Below are 21,309 nucleotides of genomic sequence, written 5' to 3'. Positions count from 1 at the left end.
ATAGTGCATTGAAAAGAACTGACTTTTTCTTAATAACACACACAAAGTTTTTCACAGTTTGTACAACTTTATACAAATTTATTTTATACAAAGAAATACTTTTATAAATTTATTGTAAATCTGTAATTGTAAATGTGCTTCCCTTTAGCTCAGATGGTAAAGAATCTGCCTGGCATGCAGGAGTCCTGGTTCCAGTCCCTGGGTCAGGAAGATTCCCTGGAGAAGGAAATGGCAACCCACTCCAGAATTCTTCCCTGGAGAATTCCATGGACAGAGGAGCCTGACAGGCTGTAGTCCGTTGCTTCACAAAGAGTCTGACACAGACACACAAAGTTTTAAGTATTATCATAAATCATTGTAAACAACTTAAATGTTTAACCGTAAATGTGTTAAATTCTGATTCAGTACGCCTGGGAGTGGCAGTTGGGTAAGTAGGACCTGGGAATCGGCAGTTTCAGCGAGCACGCTGGATAATTCTGATGAAGGTGGTCCGTGGACCACATTTGAGGAATGTTTACTCATCATTACTTACCATGCTTTACTTTCAGGTTTCATGGTGTGCTAAGCCCCTCTGCAGACTGGTCTTTGACCTCCCTGTTCAGCCTTCTCTGCAGCTACTTCTCAAACATCCTGCGTCATGTTCCAGTCTAAGAGCCTTGTGCCCCTTTTCACTCACATCATGTTCTCCATCTGCCTTGCCCCTACCTCCCACCCCAGCTCTGCCTGGTGAAACCATACCCATTCTTCAGAGACCCACTTGTCTTCTGCAGTAAGCTTAAACTTTTTTTCCGGCTTTATTGCGGCATAATCGACAGCTTATACTTTTTAATCTATAGGAATTAGTCGCTTTTCCTTCTCTGAGTATTTTCACATTTTGTACTTCTATTCCATTCATGTATTCTGCCCTGAAATGATTGTGTTCATGGACAGTGGACATATTTTGTAATTTCTGCCTCCTATAAATCGATTTAGATTTTATGTTAAATGTAACACACATATATTGAGTTATATATGAGGGCCCGAAGAATTTTTAGAAGCATGGACTTTCCTCTCAAGAAACTAATATTCCAGCAGAAGAAACTGATACCACTAACCTCAGTTTACTAGATTAAGTCCTGATATTGGTGGAATAAAAATTTATTATGGACTTTCTGAGGAGGAGATTAAATGAGGAGGCCTAGAAAACTTGAAGTGACCTTTAGGCTAGATCCTAAAGTATAAAAAATTTTCCCAAGTAGGAAATTGTGGAAAGACCATATAAAGTAGTAGAGGAAAATCAATGAGCAGAGATTCAAATTTATTAAATCACTTAATTAGTAGTTTTTCTAAGTGCCAGGGTTATAAGAACAAAGTCTTTATTTGATTGAGGTGACCGATAATGAACAAGTTAACAAGTAAGTGTTTGAGGTAGTGTTGAGTGCTCTGAAGAAAAAAAGGCAGGGCAAGGGTGTAGAGAGGATGAAGGATTTAAGTTTTTTTAACTTTAAAAATTTTACAAAAGACTTATTTTAAAATCTCAAGCAGACTTTATTCTCTAGGACATGGAATGTTTTTTGGGGGTGTTTTCTTCAAAAAGACAATATATTCCTTTGGTTCAAAAAATAAGACTATAAAAAGATATGTAATAAGTCTTAATTCTGTCCCATCCCTCTTTGTCTCCTCCTCCACTTTTATTCATTAAAAAGAAAGGTATCCTTGTATTTCCTTATAGAAATCTAAACAAAAAACACAGATTGATATTTTTTTCTCTTTATAGAAAGGATGTATACATATATACACATATACTTTGCTGTTTTCACTGTGTGAATGTCTTGAATATCTCTGTACAATTCAAGACATTTAAACGTGTTGAATATCTTTTCTCACGTTTTACAGCCACATGGTATTCTGTTGTGTAAATAGGCCATGGTCCATTTAACCATTCCCTTGAGAGTGGACATTGAGTTACATAGAAGCAGTGTTCTACTTTGATCATTCCCAAAAGTGAGGTTACTGGGTCAAAGGATACAGATTCACATATAATTTTGTAGGTATTAGCAAATTGCCCTCCCACCAGCAGTATTTGAAAAGGTGAGTTTTCCATAACCTCGCCCACTTCAGGATTTTTGCCAGTGTGATAGGAGAATTGTATCTCAGAGTAGTTTATTATTGAGATATAATTTATATACCCTAAAATTTTTTCTTTTAAAGTATACAATTCAGTGGTTTTACAGTATATTCACAAGGTTGTGTAACCACCACCATTGTCTTAATTCCAAACATTTTCATTATCGCCAAAAGATAGCTTATACCCATTAACAGTCAAAGGCTTTGGCATAGTCAATGAAGCAGAAATAGATGTTTTTCTGGAACTCTCTTGCTTTCTCCATGATCCAGCGGATGTTGGCAATTTGATCTCTGGTGCCTCTGCCTTTTCTAAAACCTGCTTGAACATCTGGGAGTTCATGGTTCACATATTGCTGAAGCCTGGCTTGGAGAATTTTGAGCATGACTTTACTAGCGTGTGAGATGAGTGCAGTTGTGCGGTAGTTTGAGCATTCTTTGGGATTGGAATGAAGACTGACCTTTTCCAGTCCTGTGGCCATGGCTGAGTTTTCCAAATTTGCTGACATATTGAGTGCAGCACTTTCACAGCATCATCTTTCAAGATTTGAAAGAGCTCAACTGGAATTCCATCACCTCCACTAGCTTAGTTCGTAGTGATGCTCTCTAAGGCCCACTTGACTTCACATTCCAAGATGTCTGGCTCTAGGTCAGTGATCACGTTATCGTGACTATCTTGGTTGTGAAGATCTTTTTTGTACAGTTCTTCTGTGTATTCTTGCCACCTCTTCTTAATATCTTCTGCTTCTGTTAGGTCCATACCATTCCTGTCCTTTATCGAGCCCATCTTTGCATGAAATGTTCCCTTGGAATCTCTATAATTTTCTTGAAGAGATCTCTAGTCTTTCCTATTTTGTTGTTTTCCTCTATTTCTTTGCATTGATCATTGAGGAAGGCTTTCTTATCTCTCCTTGCTATTCTTTGGAACTCTGCATTCAGATGCTTATATCTTTCCTTTTCTCCTTTGCTTTTTGCTTCTCTTCTTTTCACAGCTATTTGTAAGGCCTCCTCAGACAGCCATTTTGCTTTTTTGCATTTCTTTTCCATGGGGATGGTTTTGGTCCCTGTCTCCTGTACAGTGTCCGTCCAGAGTTCAACAGGCACTCTATCAGATCTAGTCCCTTAAATCTATTTCTCACTTCCACTGTATAATCATAAAGGATTTGATTTAGGTCATATCTGAATGGTCTAGTGGTTTTCCCTACTTTCTTCAATTTAAGTCTGAATTTGGCAATAAGAAGTTCATGATCTGAAAGAGATGGGAATACCAGACCACCTGACCTGCCTCTTGAGAAACACGTATGTGGGTCAGGAAGCAACAATCAGAACTGTACATGGAACAACAGACTGGTTCCAAATAGGAAAAGGAGTACGTCAAGGCTGTATATTGTCACCTTGCTTATTTAACTTATATGCAGAGTACATCATGAGGAATGCTGGGCTGGAAGAAGCACAAGCTGGAATCAAGATTGCTGGGAGAAATATCAATAACATCAGATATGCAGATGACACCACCCTTATGGCAGAAAGTGAAGAGGAACTCAAAAGCCTCTTGATGAAAGTGAAAGAGGAGAGTGAAAAGGTTGGCTTGAAGCTCAACATTCAGAAAACAAAGATCATGGCATCTGATCCCATCTGGAAACAGTGTCAGACTTTATTTTTTTGGGCTCCAAAATCACTGTAGATGCTGACTGCAGCCATGAAATTAAAAGACGCTTACTCCTTGGAAGGAAAGTTATGACCAGCCTAGATAGTATATTAAAAAGCAGAGACATTACTTTGCCAACCAAGGTCCGTCTAGTCAAGGCTATGGTTTTTCCAGTGGTCATGTATGGATGTGAGAGTTGGACTGTGAAGAAAGCTGATCGCCGAAGAATTGATGCTTTTGAACTGTGGTGCTGGAGAAGACTCTTGAGAGTCCCTTGGTCTGCAAGGAGATCCAACCAGTCCATTCTAAAGGAGATCAATCCTGGGTGTTCATTGGAAGGACTGATGTTAAAGCTGAAACTGCAATACTTTGGCCACTTCATGCGACAGGTTGACTCACTGGGAAGACTCTGATGCTGGGAAGGATTGGGGGCTGGAGGAGAAGGGGACGACAGAGAATGAGGTGGCTGAATGGCATCACCGACTCGATGGACATGAGTTTGAGTGAACTCTGGGAGTTGGTGATGGACAGGGAGGCCTGGTGTGCTGTGATTCATGGGGTCGCAAAGTTGGACACGACTGACCGACTGAACTGAACCCATTAACAGTCACAATCCATTTCCCTTAGGCCCTGAAGTGAAGCTCAGTCGTGTCCGACTCTTTGTGACCCCATGAACTATACAGTCCATGGAATTCTCTTGGTCAGAATACTGGAGTGGGTAGCCTTTCCGTTCTCCAGGGGATCTTCCCAACCCAGCGATCGAACCCAGGTCTCCTGCATTGCCAGCGGATACTTTACCAGCTGAGCCAGAAGGGAAGCCCATTGGCCCTAACAACCACTAACTAACCTGTCTCTATTGTCAAGGTTCATCCATGTTGCGCATGGGGAATTTGTGTTTTTCTTTCTGTGGAATGTCTGTTTTGAACTCTTCATATACTAGAGATTAGCTCTTTGCGTATAAAAGAATTACTAAAACCTCTTTCCCCAGTTCATTGTTTTCCAGTATTGTTTAAATTGTTTTTTCTTTTATCCGTGGAGACACTTTATTATTTTGTACTCAGATTCATCTTTTCTTCCCATGTCCAGAGTTATAACAAATATCAACTATGTTTTATTCTAATACTTTAAAAAATCCATCTTGGCCCCACTGATTTGAGGGGCCACTTTCATTAGTCGCTTTTCAGCAAAGGAGTAACATCCATTTTAGAGAGAGAATTCTAGTGGAGATGCAGAAAAAAGGCTAAAGAAGAGAAAAGGTAGAGTTCAGTTCAGTTCAGTCGCTCAGTCGTGTCCGACTCTTTGTGACCCCATGAATCACAGCACACCAGGCCTCCCTGTTCATCACCAACTCCCAGAGTTCACTCAAACTCATGTCCATCGAGTCGGTGATGCCATCCAGCCATCTCATTCTCTGTCGTCCCCTTCTCCTCCTGCCCCCAATCCTTCCCAGCATCAGAGTCTTTTCTAGTGAGTCAACTCCTCGCATGAGGTGGCCAAAGTATTGCAGTTTCAGCTTAGCATCAGTCCTTCCAATGAATACCCAGGATTGATCTCCTTTAGAATGGACTGGTGGTATCAACTTGCAGTCCAAGGGACTCTTCTCCAGCACCACAGTTCAAAAGCATCAATTCTTCGGTGATCAGCTTTCTTCACAGTCCAACTCTCACATCCATACATGACCACTGGAAAAACCATAGCCTTGACTAGACGGACCTTGGTTGGCAAAGTAATGTCTCTGCTTTTTAATATGCTATCTAGGTTGGTCATAACTTATTCATTTATATCCTTTCAAGGTTTGTTTTTTTTTTTAACTTTTTTGTTTTTCTTTTAGGGTTTTGTAATGCATAAATTTTATTTGTTTTCACAGTATTGGGATAATATTGTTCTGAATCCTATATTTCCAGTTAATACATCAGGGACATTTTTATTGAACAGATATTTATTGAGAGGGACTTCCCTGGTGGCGCAGTGGTAAAGAATCTGCCTGCCAGTGTAGGAGACTTGAGAGACATGAATTCAATCCCTGGGTAACCCTGGGTCAGGAAGATCCCCTGGAGTAGGAAATGGCAAACCACTCCAGTATTCTTACCTGGAAAATTCCATGGATAGAGGAGCCTGGCGGGCTATACAGTCCATGGGGTCACAGAGTCGGACATGACTTAGCGAACACGACTTTGTGACTGAGCACGATTTATTGAAAACCTACTACCTTTTGTCAGGCTGTGGGGTTTTAGGTATTGGGGATAACAGAACAAAAGCCTGCCTTCAGGGAGTTTACCTTCTATAAACAAATTGTAAAATAAAAATTATGTAAGGGGTAAGTGCTATAAAGAAAAATTAAAGGGCTGGAGAATGAGAGATGTTATTTTAGAGGAAAGTGGCCTGAGGAAAGTCATTAGGGAGATGACTTCTGAGCTGACTTAAATGAAGTGAGAGTGTGTTCTGCTATCTGTGAAATTAAATATTTCAAAGTAGTGAAAATAACAAGTACAGTAATCTTGAGACAAATGTATGGCATGAGTATGAACAGCGGATTGCGAGGATGTTCGTATTCCTTATTCAGAGTGAGCCAGAGGGAGAACGGAAGGTGAAGAGACCAGAAGTGTCCTAGCAGCTGTGTGATAAAGGATGCCATCCATAGACTGTGGTAAAGATCTGAGATTTTGTTCTGAGAGAATTTTGAGCAGGAGACATTATCTGACTTGTTTTCTAAAAGCTTTACTCTGGTTGCTTTTTGGAGAATAGACTTGGATGGTTAAGAGGATAAGCTAGGGGATCAGTTAGAAGACTCTTGCTTTTATAGTAATCTTGGCTAGAGATGAAGGTGACTTGGATCAGTGTGATAGTGATAGAGACTGAAAGAAGTGGTTGGACTGTGTATATATATATTTTGAAGATAGAACTGACAAGATTTGCTGATAGCTTGGCTATGGAGTGAGAAAAAAGAGTGAGGTTGTCTTGAAAATTTTGGCCTTAAAAACATCATGAATGACAAAACTACTTACTGAGTTTGAGAAAACTGCAGACAGAAAGAGTAACTCTTTGGAGGAGGGGAGGATTGGTTTGGGACATGTTAAATTTCAGGTGCCTGTTAGACATCCAAGAGAAGACGTAGAGCAGCAGTTGAATTTCAAGTCTGAAATTCCAAGGAGATGTTTGGGCAAATGGGGCATTGTTTACAGTGTGCGTTCTAGTGAAGGAATCAACAAAGAGTGCTGAAAAGGATAGGCTAATAAGATAGAACAAAAATCAGGATATGTATTTAGAAGTTTGGAAAAGAGAAGTGAGACAGAAACTGAAAAATAATAGCCAGGAGAGTTTGATATCAGACTGGCCAATGCCTCCCTGAACCCCACTATAGGCAACTGCTGATGTGCTTTATATCATTATAGATTAGTTTGCGTTTTCTAGAATTTTTATAAGTGGAATCATACAGTGTGTTTTTTTTTTTGCCTGACTTTTGAGATTCATCCATGTTACACACATCAGTAGTTTATTGCTGAGTAGTATTCCATTGTATGAATATACCACAATTTGTTTATTCATCAACCTGATGATGGACATTTGTGTTGTTTCCAGTTTTTGGCTATTACAGATAAAATTGTTGTGAACATTTATGTTCAAGTCCTTTTATAGACATAGGGTTTTACTTCTTGCCTAGGATCAGACTGGCTGGATCATATAGTTAATATATGTTTGCATGTGTATGCTAAGTTGATTCAGTCATGTCTGACTGTTTGCAACCCTGTGGACTACAGCCACCAGGCTCCTCTGTCCATGGATTTCTCCAGGCAAGAATACTGGAGTGGGTTGCCATGCCCTCCTCCAGGATCTTCCCCACCCAGGGATTGAACCTGTGTCTCTTACGTCTCTTGCATTGGCAGACAGTTCTTTACAGCAAGCTCTACTGCCAGACTGTTTTGCAAAGTGACCAGTGTTTTAGAGTACCAGCTTCTCTACATCCTCACCAGCACTGGGTATAGTCGTTCCTATCCAGTGAATGTCTGTTTTTTTCCTCCCACGGTCATTCTTTTTAATTTTAGCCATTGTGTTCTGTTTGTCCACTCTGCTTATGTGTTTTCTTTTTTCCATTTTCCTGTAGTTACTTGAACATTCTTTAGAATTCTGGTTTGATTTATTTACAGTATTTTTGAGCACATCTGAGCACATGTATATCTCCCCTTTAACAACTATAATCACTCCTGGACTGAATTTACCAACTTCTCTAGCCCCTATTCTCAATGCCCAAAGAAGTTATCTTTCTTAATGAAATCATTATTTTTCTTTTCCAACTGCCAGGAAACCTTGAAGTTCTTTTGGGGCTTTTTATTTTGTTGTTTTTGGGGGGTTTGTTTTGTTTTGTTAACTTGCAGTTCATTCTGTGTGTAAGATCTTAAACTGAAATTTCTTGATCTTTGTCAGTTTATTATTTAGTCTAATTCTGCTCCTGATAATTGGGATAAGGTGCCCTCGTCTATGTTCACATGGGACCTGTACTTTGTTCCAACTCATCTGTAATGTAATTCTTAACTAGTGGTTAAAAGCCCAGAATCTGGAGTAAGACTGACTTCAGATTCTAGCCTTCGGATTCACCTCTTAATAACTGGGTGATCTTGGGGAAATTTTAAAACCTTTCTGGCCCTCGTTTCTTCATTGTTGAATAGATCTGATCATATAATCTACCTCCAGAGATAATCCAAATAATGAGCTTTTACATTTGGTCTCCAAAGATGCTTTTAGTTTACAGAAAAAGGCAGTAAACTTTGACTTGATTCTGTTTAGGATATAGCTGATAGAAAACTCTTGAAATATAAATAATTTGGGAGAGGATTACATAATTTATTACCATGTTGATACCAAGTAATTTTTTAAATTCTTTTTTCTAGTGTAAGACAAGGTAGATTTGAAAATTAATTTGGAAAACAGACTAAAAATAGTACATTTGATTTCTGTCCAGTACATTTTATGTAAGCAAACATGATTTTCTTCAGTATGTGTTGTGTTGTGGGATGGGGATAGAATCAAGAATACTTTTGAATTATGGGCTACCAAGAATTTTGCAGGTTATTTAAAAAGCTATCCTAGAAAGAATATTTATTTAACAGATTGACTGGTGTGACAATATAAAGTAGTAAATTTTGGAGGAAAACAAACATTTATATTAAATGTCAAATGCAGAATATATTCTGCAGATAAATGAGCAAAAGGATAGGAATAGTTCATGAAGAAAGAGGACTATAGGGGGAATGTATCCTGCTGCATTAAAAACATACAAATTGAGATACTTCTGAAATTCCATTTTGCATCTGGCAGAGTAGCATAGCAGACAGTGCTGATGGGGTTGAAGTGAAATTGTACTTCATTGCCAGGCGTCGTAAATTGCTAGAACCTTTTTAGAAACTCAAATGACAGTACAGTGCAAGAACCATGCAGATTTACATTTCTTGTGTCCTAATTCTACTACTTCCTAGATTTGTCTGTAGATAAATTCAGCCAAAGCATAAAGGATATATTCAAGAAGATATTAAGTGTCAAAATACCTATAAATCTGTTGGCTTTCTTAGTTGGCAAAAAGCATTTAGTTGTTCAGCATCCCTTCCCCTGTCCCCACCACCACTCATCACGTTCCCATGTCACTTTCCATTCATAGATAGAATACAGAAATGATTTTTATTTTTTCATGAGAGCCATTCGCAGTTAATTGTACACTCTCACTCCTTACTCTTTAACCAAGTTTGTTTGCTGAAGCAGGGATGTCAAAGAAGACCATGTTCTGCCTGTTGTTGTTTTGTTCAGTTGCTAAGTTATGTCCTACTCTTTGTGACCCCATGGACTGTGTAGCCCTGCCGGGCTCCTCTGTCCATGGGATTTCCCAGGCAAGAATATTGGAGTGCGTTACTGTTTCCTTCTCCAGGGAATCTTCCTGGGTCAAGGATCGAACGTGCCTCTCCTGCATTGGCAGGCAGATTCTTTACTCCTGAGCCACCAGGGAAACCCTGTTGTTTTGTCTGTTAGCGGAGCAAAAAAGTGGTAATGAGTAAAGGGAGTTTTAGTGGTGCAACAACACAGTGAGACCACACTTGGCAGTGACACAGTTTTGCTTAGAAATGTCAATTCCAGAACCCACAGTTCTGCTAATTGACTTTTTTCTCCCCTTTCACTCCCTCCCACTTTCCCTTTCTACCCTTCCCCACAAATTGGAGTAGTGTACTCTGATATTTAAACCTTTCTCTTAATGCTTACAAGGAGAGGAAAGGGATTTGGAAAGGAAAGAGTATCGAAGGAAAACCCCACTGACAGCTCAGTAGATACAGAGAGTGGTGATGCTGCCATTCGGTTAGGAAGCCTATGGTTACTTTAGAAAGAAAACCACCCATCATCCATTTTATGAGATGCTGAAGTTACAGTACTGTACACTTCATTTATACTCAAGGTTTGGGGATAGGGTGCTGTGGCACTTATAAAACCTTTGGAAAACCAGGCTTTTAAATGTTCAGCATTGTATAGGCCTGCAGCTTAACCAGTATGAAATGTGTGTTTCTAGTTGTGTTTAAATGACTGCTTTATTATACAGGCTTTGAAGGATTTGCCATTGATCCCCTCCCCCCAAAAAAGTTAAGATTATTGTATGAAATACTGAACTGTTGAGAAATTATTTCATAGCAATAATTGTTAAAAAGATATCCATTTGTTTTTGGTACAGATGGAAGTGTAGGGAATGAGTTTTCTAACTAACCAATGATTATACCTTCATGATTTGGCTTATTTGAACAAATAGAATTTCAGTCTTTAAGAGAAATGCTTTAGACATGGCATTTTGGAATAATGTGAGTCTAGACCTGTGGATGTGATTCATTATGGAAACCTGGCTTACATCACCATTTAAAGATTGCTTATTATTTACTTTTGGTTTTATAACTTGTGTATAGAGTGAGAGGAGAACTGTTGAGCTCAGTTGGACATCAGTGCTGGAAACGAGAGTTGTACTTGAAGTCCTTTGGTGAAATACTTGTTTGATTGGATTCTTCTGTATGTAAATCTTGATACTTGCACCGTAGATGCTGCTGAACATTTTTCTTCTTCATTGACCTTTTGGGAATGGTTTTGGGGTTTTTTCTTATATCTTACCAAAAAATTTTTTTATTATTTTGAACATACAATAACTTTGAACACTCAGGGTTTGTTTCACATTTTATTTATTAAATTAAATGATAGCAAATGAGGATGATTCGTGACCATGGCTATCCCATAGTTGGCACAACTTGATAATGAGAAGTAATTTGTCCTATGTATATACACTTGTAATCACAGTACAGGTGCAGATGTTTTCTTTCTGTGAGCAGTTGAGTCTGTGAATCACCTCCTGTGGATATGGGTGTCCCAGTGACAGGGAACCAGCTGTTGGGTGTTGTAAATAAACAGCTTGCTCCTAGTTGGTTGCTTCAGAGAAGAGGGCAGGAATAGAGCACGCGGCATGAAGATTTTCACGACGCCTATAATGACCTGGCTTAAATTCATTGAGATTTTCTGCTGTGGCTTTTTCCTATAGATTCCAGCGTTCATCTGTTTCAGATTTTCACAAATGATTCGTTTTCCTGTCATATTTTCTTAGACTACAGTGACTAAAGCATGTTCGAGTCACTTTTAGGTATTTTCTCCTACCACGATGTATTGAAGAAGAGAACAGTGATACTCAAGCTCAGTCCTGTTTCCATCTCATGCTGATTGATTCCTGTGGTACATGGAAAACTGTTTTTCCCTGAAAATGGCATTCTGGTGATTTACTGTTTTCTGTGGGAGAAAACTTATGGCCTTCTCTTCTGTTTCTCTTCCAGAGAAAATCTGGAAAAGTTGTAAACAAAGCATCATTTCTCTAAGAAAATTTTGGATAGCAGAAATTCTGGATAACAGGTAAAAAGAGTATTTAAATTTATTTGATGATGCTGATAATCAACTGTAATCTGCAGAAGTAAATCAAGAGAGGAAAGATAGAGGAGAAAAGCTAGGTGTACTTTGTGTCAGGGGTTGAATTAGGGACTTTACATATATTATCTTATTTAGATGGTTTTTACCAAGATTCTGAACATAGATCTAAGAATCTCAGAATAAAACTATTGTTTGAAATGCTCTTTTAAGTAGATTTACCTATGGATTGGATTATCTCTGCAGGCATTTTTTAACATCAACCATAAATAAAATACAGAAGTATAATACAGAATGCTAGAATCTGCTATGTGATGCACCCTAGCTAAGGCTTCTGAGTTTCTTTTATTTTAGTTCTTGATCTTTTCCAGTTATTAATATTTGCAGCTATACCATCTCCTTAATTCTTTTTAATACTTTGTTACCAGATCCAGTTTTTAAGTTTGTTAATAAGGTACCTCTTCACAATGGAGTCCAGCCCAGGCATCCGCAGCATGTTCTCAGTGGCAGTCTTACTGTGGCTGAATAGGTGTACCTCTGTACTCTTCCCTCTATCTCACAAAATTCAGAAAGTCTAAGAAATAACACTATATGTAAAACATCCAGTGTACTTTAAGAATTGTATCTCAAATGACAGCTACAATTTTACCTTTTAAACTAGAGAAGACATGAAAAGAAATCAGACTTCCCTAAGACCCTGTCAGCATAAACCAGTGCTCATAGACTGAGGTGAATGGCCTTTCCTGATGGTGATGTGGTGGGTGAGGTGTTGTTTATTCTGTCATTCTAGTATGAGCCTTGAAGTTAGATTTCAAGTATGTAGAGAAGTAGTTTCTAAAGATATCATCAATTTTAAAAAAAGTAAGACTTTAATATTTGCTGATCTTCCTTTGGTATTTTCCATTTTTGTCAGGGCGGACCAATTTAGTCACCATGAGTTGGAGCTTCCTCACTCGCCTACTAGAGGAGATCCACAACCACTCCACATTTGTAGGGAAGATCTGGCTCACGGTATTAATCGTTTTCCGGATCGTCCTTACAGCCGTAGGAGGAGAATCCATCTATTACGACGAGCAAAGCAAATTTGTATGCAACACAGAGCAGCCAGGCTGCGAGAACGTCTGCTATGACGCCTTTGCACCCCTCTCTCACGTGCGCTTCTGGGTGTTCCAGATCATCCTGGTGGCCACCCCCTCAGTCATGTACTTGGGCTATGCCATTCATAAGATTGCCAAGATGGAGCACAGCGACGCGGACAAGAAGGCCGCTCGCAGCAAGCCCTATGCAATGCGCTGGAAACAGCACCGGGCTCTGGAAGAAACAGAAGAGGACCATGAAGAGGATCCCATGATGTATCCAGAAATGGAATTAGAAAGTGAGAAAGAAAATAAAGATCAGAACCAATCTAAACCTAAGCATGACGGCCGACGGCGGATTCGGGAGGATGGGCTCATGAAGATCTATGTGCTGCAGCTGCTGGCAAGAACCGTGTTCGAGGTGGGTTTCCTGGTTGGGCAGTATTTCCTATATGGCTTCCAAGTCCACCCATTTTATGTGTGCAGCAGACTCCCTTGCCCTCATAAGATAGACTGCTTTATTTCTAGACCCACTGAAAAGACCATCTTTCTTCTGATAATGTATGGTGTTACAGGCCTTTGCCTATTGCTTAACATTTGGGAGATGCTTCATTTAGGATTTGGGACAATTCGAGACTCACTAAACAGTAAAAGGAGGGAACTGGAAGATCCGGGTGCTTATAATTATCCTTTCACTTGGAATACGCCATCTGCTCCCCCTGGCTATAACATTGCCGTCAAACCAGATCAAATCCAGTACACCGAACTGTCCAACGCTAAGATTGCCTACAAGCAAAACAAGGCCAACATCGCCCAGGAACAGCAGTACGGCAGCCATGAGGACAACCTCCCACCTGACCTGGAGACTCTGCAGAGGGAAATCAGAATGGCTCAGGAACGCTTGGATCTGGCCATCCAGGCCTACAATCACCAAAACAACCCCCATGGTTCCCGGGAAAAAAAAGCCAAAGTGGGGTCCAAAGCTGGTTCCAACAAAAGCAGCGCTAGTAGCAAATCAGGGGATGGGAAGACCTCCGTCTGGATTTAATCTTGGCTGGGCTTAAGGCTTGTGCTTTCATAGTTCATGGTAAGCAGCGGCTCACTGAATAATGACTTCCGTTGAGTAAACATTTGGCTCTGCTTATCTTCAGGGATGCTGTTGGCTCATGATTCAAGCTCAGGGGACTCTGAAGATGGAGCTGGGACAAGGGGGAGAGAACGGGAAACAGAGCGTTCCTGGATACAAGTTCCAGCAATAATACAGTTGCAGAACTTTACATTTGTGTCTTCCAGATCTGGAAAAGAACAGATATATTTAAATCATTCTTGTTGAACAGTTTTTGTATGTACAGTATTATGGTACTTTTTTTTTTCTAGTATGAGAACTTTTTTTTGTATTTGTACATTGGACCACTGTAGTTATACTTTTATATTAAAGGGGGAAAAAATCCTTAAGGTAATGCCTATTAGGCTAGTGTTATTACTTTGTTCAGCAAACTCTACCTGGGGTTTAAAGTTTTAATAGATGCTATACACCTAATAAAAAGTGCCTCTCGTGTTACAGGGACGATTTCAGATATGTGAGGAGCCAAAGGGGGATGAGTCAGTTCTTATCCTTGGAGAGGAAGTCCACGGTAGAAGGAGATGGAGATCTCTCTCTGACTTGAGAAATCTTTGAATCTTATTCGTATGCCCAAAGTTGTATCTAGTTTTTGCAAAGCTATTTTTGTTTTCAAGTGATTCACTATAGGAGTCCTTTAAATAGCAAGCCTTGCTTTGATGGTGTGTATGTAACGTCATTTGTTTCAAAAGTCTGATGCACAAAGGTGTCCTCAACCAGTAGCAGTGTGGAGACCGTAGCTAGAACTGTTCTGAGATTCCTCTATCACCAAGCAAAGCCATGCCTAGAAAATAAGCCCTGATGTTTAGTTGTGGGCCTGTTTGATTTGCCTTAAATCTGAATCAAAAAATCTGCCTCTCTCTGGTTTCTTAAGATGCCAGTGATGAATATTTTCTTTATATGTTAACAGTAAAAATACGAAAATTCCCTTCTAGGCTAAAAATTAATCAAAGCCACTTACACTGCATGTGGCAGGCCTAAATTCAACTTCCTTACTTCTTATCATTTACCGTGGAGTTTTTATAATTTACCTACTTCTGCCAAAGTAGGTTTCTGCCGGGAAGAGCAGTTCAGACCCGGGATTCTATCTGTAAGTAGTCTGAAAGAGAGTTTCAGTGTTTATTCGCTCTAGGCGTGTCTGTCTGTCAGCGCCAGCCATCCATGCTTACCTTACACTCATCATTTGCAGTAGTGGTTAACTGCCGTTTTCACCCTTCTGTTGGATGACTTTGCCCTCTCTGTCATGTTCACGTCATTTGTCTTATGTTTAAGAGCTTCTGAGTAAGAGCTTGGTAAAGATTTAAAGGGAGGAGTGTTTTCTTCACCAGGGAGCATTTCATTTGGGACATCTCACTCTTCTCTAACAGAAAGTTAATTGCAAGCCACCTATAACTTTGAAATTCCAAGAGTGTGGGTTTTGTTTTGTTTTTGCTCTTAATTTTAAAATGTCAGTTCTTTATTATTTAGGAGGGTCTTAGAACAGCATCCTGTGTACAGTTCTTTTTCCTTTGTTCTCCATTTCTCCCCCTCCCAAAAAAAAATTCAGTTGAAAATTTAAGCTTCTAGCCATGCATTTACATTTATTTTGCTTTTTTTAATCTGTAAATTTTACCCAAGAGAAGCTCCTCCGGATCTCTATAAACACTTGAGCAAAAGGTCAACTCCAGTGAGACTGAAGAGAAAATTTCAGAAAATGACTTATATGTGTATGTATCCTGGATAATTACCAGATCTGCACAGTTTCCTTCGAACAAAGTGTTTAATAAAGAATTTCAAGTAATTATTCTAAAACAGGCAAGATTTTAAATACTTCAGGCTGGCTAAGATAACTGCCAATAATTCTTATGTCAGTAGAACTTCATGCATATTTCTGAATTGAAGGACAGGGAAAAATACACGTAGGTTCATGTCCATCTACTCAGAGCCTGAGGGAGAATAGAGTGGCTTTGCCTTTGGGAGGGTTGGGAATTTGAATGATAGGGGAGGGACGGAGTCGAGCAGAAATGCCAGGCAGACATTCGGCGCCAGAAGCATCTACTTCGTTTCTACAGGCAGGGCCTCCGGTGTTTCATCTTGGCTTGTTCTGATGAGAATGTTATCTTTTGTGTCTGGATAATTCTTCAGCTTCCTCAAGTACATAGAAAGATATTCTGGGTCACCTTCACATGTGTTCAAATCTATTTTTATTCTCTCACTAAAGTTCTAATTATGACATAGATTTCCCAACTCTGACTGCTTCCTTAGTCCATTTCTTTTAGCCTTTGAACATACAAGTTTGCCAAAACTATTCTCACCTAATAACATGTCATGGACCTACATTAAGAAAATGGCCCTTTCGGTGTCTGGCTTAACCCACTGAGTGAATATAAATATTGTTCCAGTTACTGTTCTGAAACTTGCAAGTGTTTGTATAAACAGCTTTTTTTTTTCCTATCAAAATCACATTCCTTTGAATTGCTGCATAAGACATGCTATGTCTTATGACATGTGCTTCTCTAAATAGTAGTTGAGTGCTTAGTCCTTCACATACTATAATCAGGATATGGTCGACAACGTGTTTATATTCCTTAATATACAATCGGATTTATTCAGATGTGTATCCTTTATAAAGCAAACAGACTTTTTTTTCTTAGTTCAAATTTGAGGGAAGAATTAGATAGCATTTTCCTCTAAACAAATGTTAATGTTCATTTTGTGGCTTCCTTTTGCTTTCTGCCTTAGTTTGGCTAGCTTCTATATTTGTTCATTTAAAACCACAGGCGTGTTATTTCATTAGAAGTCAGTTTTTCTGGGGATTTTCCTTGACTAACATCTATAGAATTACTTTTGATAAAGATGAACTTTGTCATCTAAAACGGTTCTCACAGGTTAGAACTCCCACATATCTGTCTTTAAGAAGGACACCTATGTCTTTAAAAAGAAAAATGTCATCATTAGGTACCTTAACTGTCATTTCTTTGTGGTATGAAACTAAGCAATTCCCTTTACTTTTCCAAGTTCCAGTAGCCACCTACCTCTCAGAAGTGTTATGGAGTAGTTAGAGAAAGCCTCTGGTGAAAAGTATTAAAAGACCAACTTGGGTCATTGAGCTTGGAGCTTCAAAAAAACCATTGAAAGAACTATATGACATAATGAGATGTCCTTCGGTGCTCTTTATCACAGGAATCAGTTGTTGAAAACACTGAACTTGCTCTAGCAGCTTATTCCAAGAATGGACTTAAATGTTATTCCTATTAGTCATACCTATGGTTTACCCGTTAAGCTTATAAATGTCCAGGCTTTGTGTTTTCCATCTCATTTATGGGACTGTACACTTCTAAAAATAATACCTATAGTTGAGGATAAATTTTTGGCCAGGCAGTGTTTGGTAAAAGGCAAGTATGTAATACTTGAACCTACTTCAAGAAATGCCTTTTTATAAAGAAAAGGTCTTTCCTGACTGTGAAGTAAAGTACCTGAAGTCAGAGATACAGTTGCTGGTCATTTTGCTTGGAAGGTTCCAGATATTGATTTTATCTTCATAAAATCATGTAATTTCATGAAGAGTCTTACCACCTGAAAATAATAAAGCCCCTGCACTTATACAGTGCTGAGTTTGGAAATAAAATTTCAACTCACCTATGTATCATAAATCTGTAATAATTCACAGTCACCATCAAATGTTAGAATCATTAGGTTGACTTGCATACTTGTCACTCATTCTGGCCATATATCATGGAGAGTTTAAAAGATTTTATTTGTTGTCTCTAATGCAGTTGTGTTGTTTTTGTTGTTTTTAATAATGGTGTTGAGTTTGGTTCATGCACATTTCATGTTAAGAATCATATTTTTAAAAGAAGCAATCTGTGTATTCCAAAATGCAGGAATCCAAACAAAAGAAAGCCCTACCCCCTTACAGAGTCTCTACAGAAATGAAAGAAGTAAGAGTTCTGCGTTTCAGGCTTGGCTTGTTGAACCAGCAAAGACGTTTGGCTATAATATGCTTCCAAGACCGGAAGTGTTTTTCTTCATTATACTCTCAATTGTGTTCTCTTCAGTAAATCTCTTACAGAAGTCTCTACCTCAGGCACTGTTAGATATGATTAGCATATTGATACTGAAAAACTTAGCTAGGACTTCAAACTTTTAAAGGTAATTTAAATGTAAAATTCAGCTGTTAACTAGCAATTTAACGTCATGTAATGTGCAGTTTGGAAATTGTATGAACAGCTAAGGAGTTACCCATTCTAGTGCCAAAGATTACTGGTTGCTAATTTCATTCTGTACAGTTAATGTAAAACTTTACACAGTGGGGACAGACTCCTCTCAGGGCCTTGTCTCTAGGAAGATTTTGTCAGTTCTGAATGTTTCTGTCATTTCCAAATACAGTTTAGAAGATTCATTTGTGGTCTGTGCATCTTTTTCCACACTTGAAAACTCAACTGCCAGGACGTGTCATTTTGAGTATTGTACCCCATCCTTTGTATAACATAGTGCCCAAGAGCTTAATGGTTTACACAGGAAACCTGATATGGAAATCTCTTCCAGTACATTCACCTGTAAGTTGGTCTCAGTGGGAATACAAGAGCAGGAAAATTTCAAAGTAGAGGCTTGGGCTCAAAAGGTACCCCCTGATTTTTCATAGCTGTGTTAGAATTCCTCTGGGATTGCTGTGGCTGAAAGGGTTTGGCATGTTTGTGGCATCTCCATCTGGGGAGGGTGGGTGACCTTGAGAGGCTGGGGATAAGATCTAAGCACAGCCCTTGGGAACTCACCCCAGCTCTGGCTCCCCTTGGTTCTGGACTCCTGGAGAAGAGTGCCTTCTGAGAGGTATGCTCCTCACAGATGTAGACCAGTCTTTGTGTGACTCATCCACTCTGAGAAGAGAATGGTGTGGGGGAGGGCTGAGGAGAGGGTAGTCTTTACTGCAACAATGTCCTCTGTTCCCCCAGTCACAGACTTGCTGACAGACGGACAGAACAGGTCATGCACTGAGCGCACCCTCAGCAGCACAGATCGTAAACTGGTCAGCCAGCCATATTAGGTAATAAATGTGTGAGCTGTTAGAGCTGTTAGTTTGGAAAGAGGTTTCTTCAGCAGATTTGCCATCAGAACAGAGACTAGTACCTGTAAACTGTTAAAATTTGTTTTCTTTGCCATGTAGAGTTTAAAATAGTTTTTCTAAGGTTTTGAGGGCTTATATCAATCTTAACATGTATTTTTAGGGTTGGAAGCATATTACCAGGAGCACACAGGTTGAGGCAGAACCGAGAACAGGCTTGGGTCTGCAACCGATTGCCCAGTGGCTCGATCCAGCATCCTTTGGTCTTTTCCTGAAGAAGTGCAGAAGCCGCTGTTGGTGGGGCTGTCATGGTGGCTGGGGGTGGACCCCGCTTGATGGACCTCGCTGTGTTCACAGCATTTTTTCCTAAATGTGACCATTGGACCACCTATGAAGAAGTAACAGGGAATGCCTATTCAGACATTGGTTCCTTGGACCCATCTCAGGCTCAAATTGTCAGAATTAAAAAGCTTTCCAGGTGATTTTTTTTTTTAATAATCTTTTATTAAGGTATAATTTACACGATGTAAAATTCATTCTTTGAGCGTGTAGTTACAGATTTGTGCATTGAGTAAGCTGCCACTGGACGATACAGAAGTTATATTTTCCAAAATTCTCTATAGGTGATTCTTATGTATATTAAGGTGTGAGAACCGCTTATCTTAGGAAGACAATATAAACATGAAGTGTGGGCCAGAATAAGGGAGAAGGTGATTGATTTGAGTGATCACTGTTCAAGGAGGTTTAAACCAGACAGCACATAAATGTCATCTTGTGTCAGCTCAGAACGATGGCTGGCTGGAGTGGAGGACTGGAGACGACTCAGACTGGAATCAGCTGAGTGACCCGTAAGTGATTTGGGAGAGGGGCAGGGGCGACCAGGAAGAATGCTGTCTCCAACGAGATGTTTAAGCACATCTTCTAAATTTTAATTGGAGTGTAGTTGACTTACAATGTTTTGTTTCTGCTCTAGAGCAAAGTGAATCAGTTATATGTGTGTGTGTGTGTACACACTTTTTTTTTTTTTAAGATTCTTCTCCCATATAGGCCGTTATAGAGAACCGAGAGGGTTTCTCAGGTGGCTGAGTGGTAAAGAATCCACTTGCCAGTGCAGGTGACATGAGTTTGATTCCTAAGTCAGGAAGATTCCCCTGCAGAAGGAAACAGCAACCCACTCCAGTATTCTTGGCTGGGAAATCCCATAGACAGAGGAGCCTGATGGGCTACAGTTCATGTGGTTGCCAAAGAGTCAGACATGACTTAGCAACTGAAACGAGTATTGAGAGGAGTTTTCTGTGCTGTACAGTAGGTCCTTGTTATCTGTTTGTATATGTCAATCCTAATCTCCCAATTTAAACCCCTCCCCGCCTCCACAAAGCATAAGTTTTCAAAACATATTCCGACAAGCATTCTGGACTTCCACTTTATCACTATGACTAGACCCAGAACCATCCCACGTTGTATGTGAACTAGTTGGTACCACTGCGTCAGAGTTTGTGCACCCTACATTTTATGACATCTTTGAGGAAAGTAGAAACAGGAAGTGACTCAGGTTGGAAAACAAAAGGGAAAAGAGATGATAGTGACAGGCATCCGCTGTCAGTTGGTTTTCTCTCCTGCCTTCTCAATTCCAAGGAAGTGCACAGCATTTCCTTGCTGTGCCCTTGACATGCTGTGCCTGCTTTCCCTGAGATTTGGGGATTGTGAAAAAAGCCCATGGAAGCCCACTGCTAAAGCCTCGAGGAAAAGCTGACCGGATTCCCTCTTTACCCTCGGCCGAACCTTCCACAAGTAGCCTTATCTGCTCTGCGGGGCCATCACGCAGGGTATGGCTGGCTGACAGCCTTAAACTCCAGGCAAGGCAGAGCCAAGCAACTGTTCATAACCGATTTCAGTGAACAGCCAGTGACCTGAATGGGACCTGACCATGGGGAAAAATGATACAGAACTAGATCGCTTTTTTCAATTTTATTTTTAGTTTGTGTAGTCAGTCTGGTGAAAGGGAAATTTTATCTTTGCTCTGGAAACACTGAAAAACACTGACAGGGAGTTCCTTCGGCCTGGCCCATTTTCCGGAAAGTGTGTTGCAGCTGTGGCTTCTGCCCAGCGGGCAGAGACTGATGTTTAATCCTGGACCCAGGTGCTGCTGAGAGCAAGGACAAGCCTCAGCCTCTGATTACAGAACCCTCTGCACAAGGATTGGGACTCCTTAAGACACTTTTAATGCCGAAAGCCATGGAAACAGGGTGAGTGTGAATTGTCAAAAAATTGTTTACTCCACATTCAGATGGGAAAATAATCACAGACAAAGGAGCTATAGCCTTTGAACCAGCTGTAATTACAGACCAACTTGTGACTGTGGTGTTGAGTTCCAGTGATCTGCTTTGGGGTCTTGTTG

The 21,309-nt window shown here is 39.9% G+C and overlaps 1 protein-coding gene across 3 annotated transcripts in view; it reads left to right on the top strand.

The window, feature by feature from the left end:
* The window catches only part of GJC1 (gap junction protein gamma 1), a 35,881-nt gene extending 17,630 nt beyond the window's left edge, over window positions 1-18,251 (top strand). For all 3 annotated transcript variants that reach the window (XM_055408061.2, XM_055408059.2, XM_055408060.2), the window contains exons 2-3: window positions 11,587-11,662; window positions 12,588-18,251. In XM_055408061.2, the coding sequence (XP_055264036.1) occupies window positions 12,608-13,798 (1,191 nt within the window). In that variant the 5' untranslated portion in view covers window positions 11,587-11,662; window positions 12,588-12,607 and the 3' untranslated portion in view covers window positions 13,799-18,251. The remainder of the gene's footprint in view (window positions 1-11,586; window positions 11,663-12,587) is intronic.
* Window positions 18,252-21,309: the final 3,058 nt, after the last annotated feature.

The sequence above is a fragment of the Moschus berezovskii genome, chromosome 20 (assembly GCF_049115385.1).
Source record: "Moschus berezovskii isolate FMDL1 chromosome 20, NW_MosBer_1.0, whole genome shotgun sequence".
Taxonomy (NCBI): domain Eukaryota; kingdom Metazoa; phylum Chordata; class Mammalia; order Artiodactyla; family Moschidae; genus Moschus; species Moschus berezovskii.
This window is presented reverse-complemented; position numbering and strand designations above follow the sequence as displayed.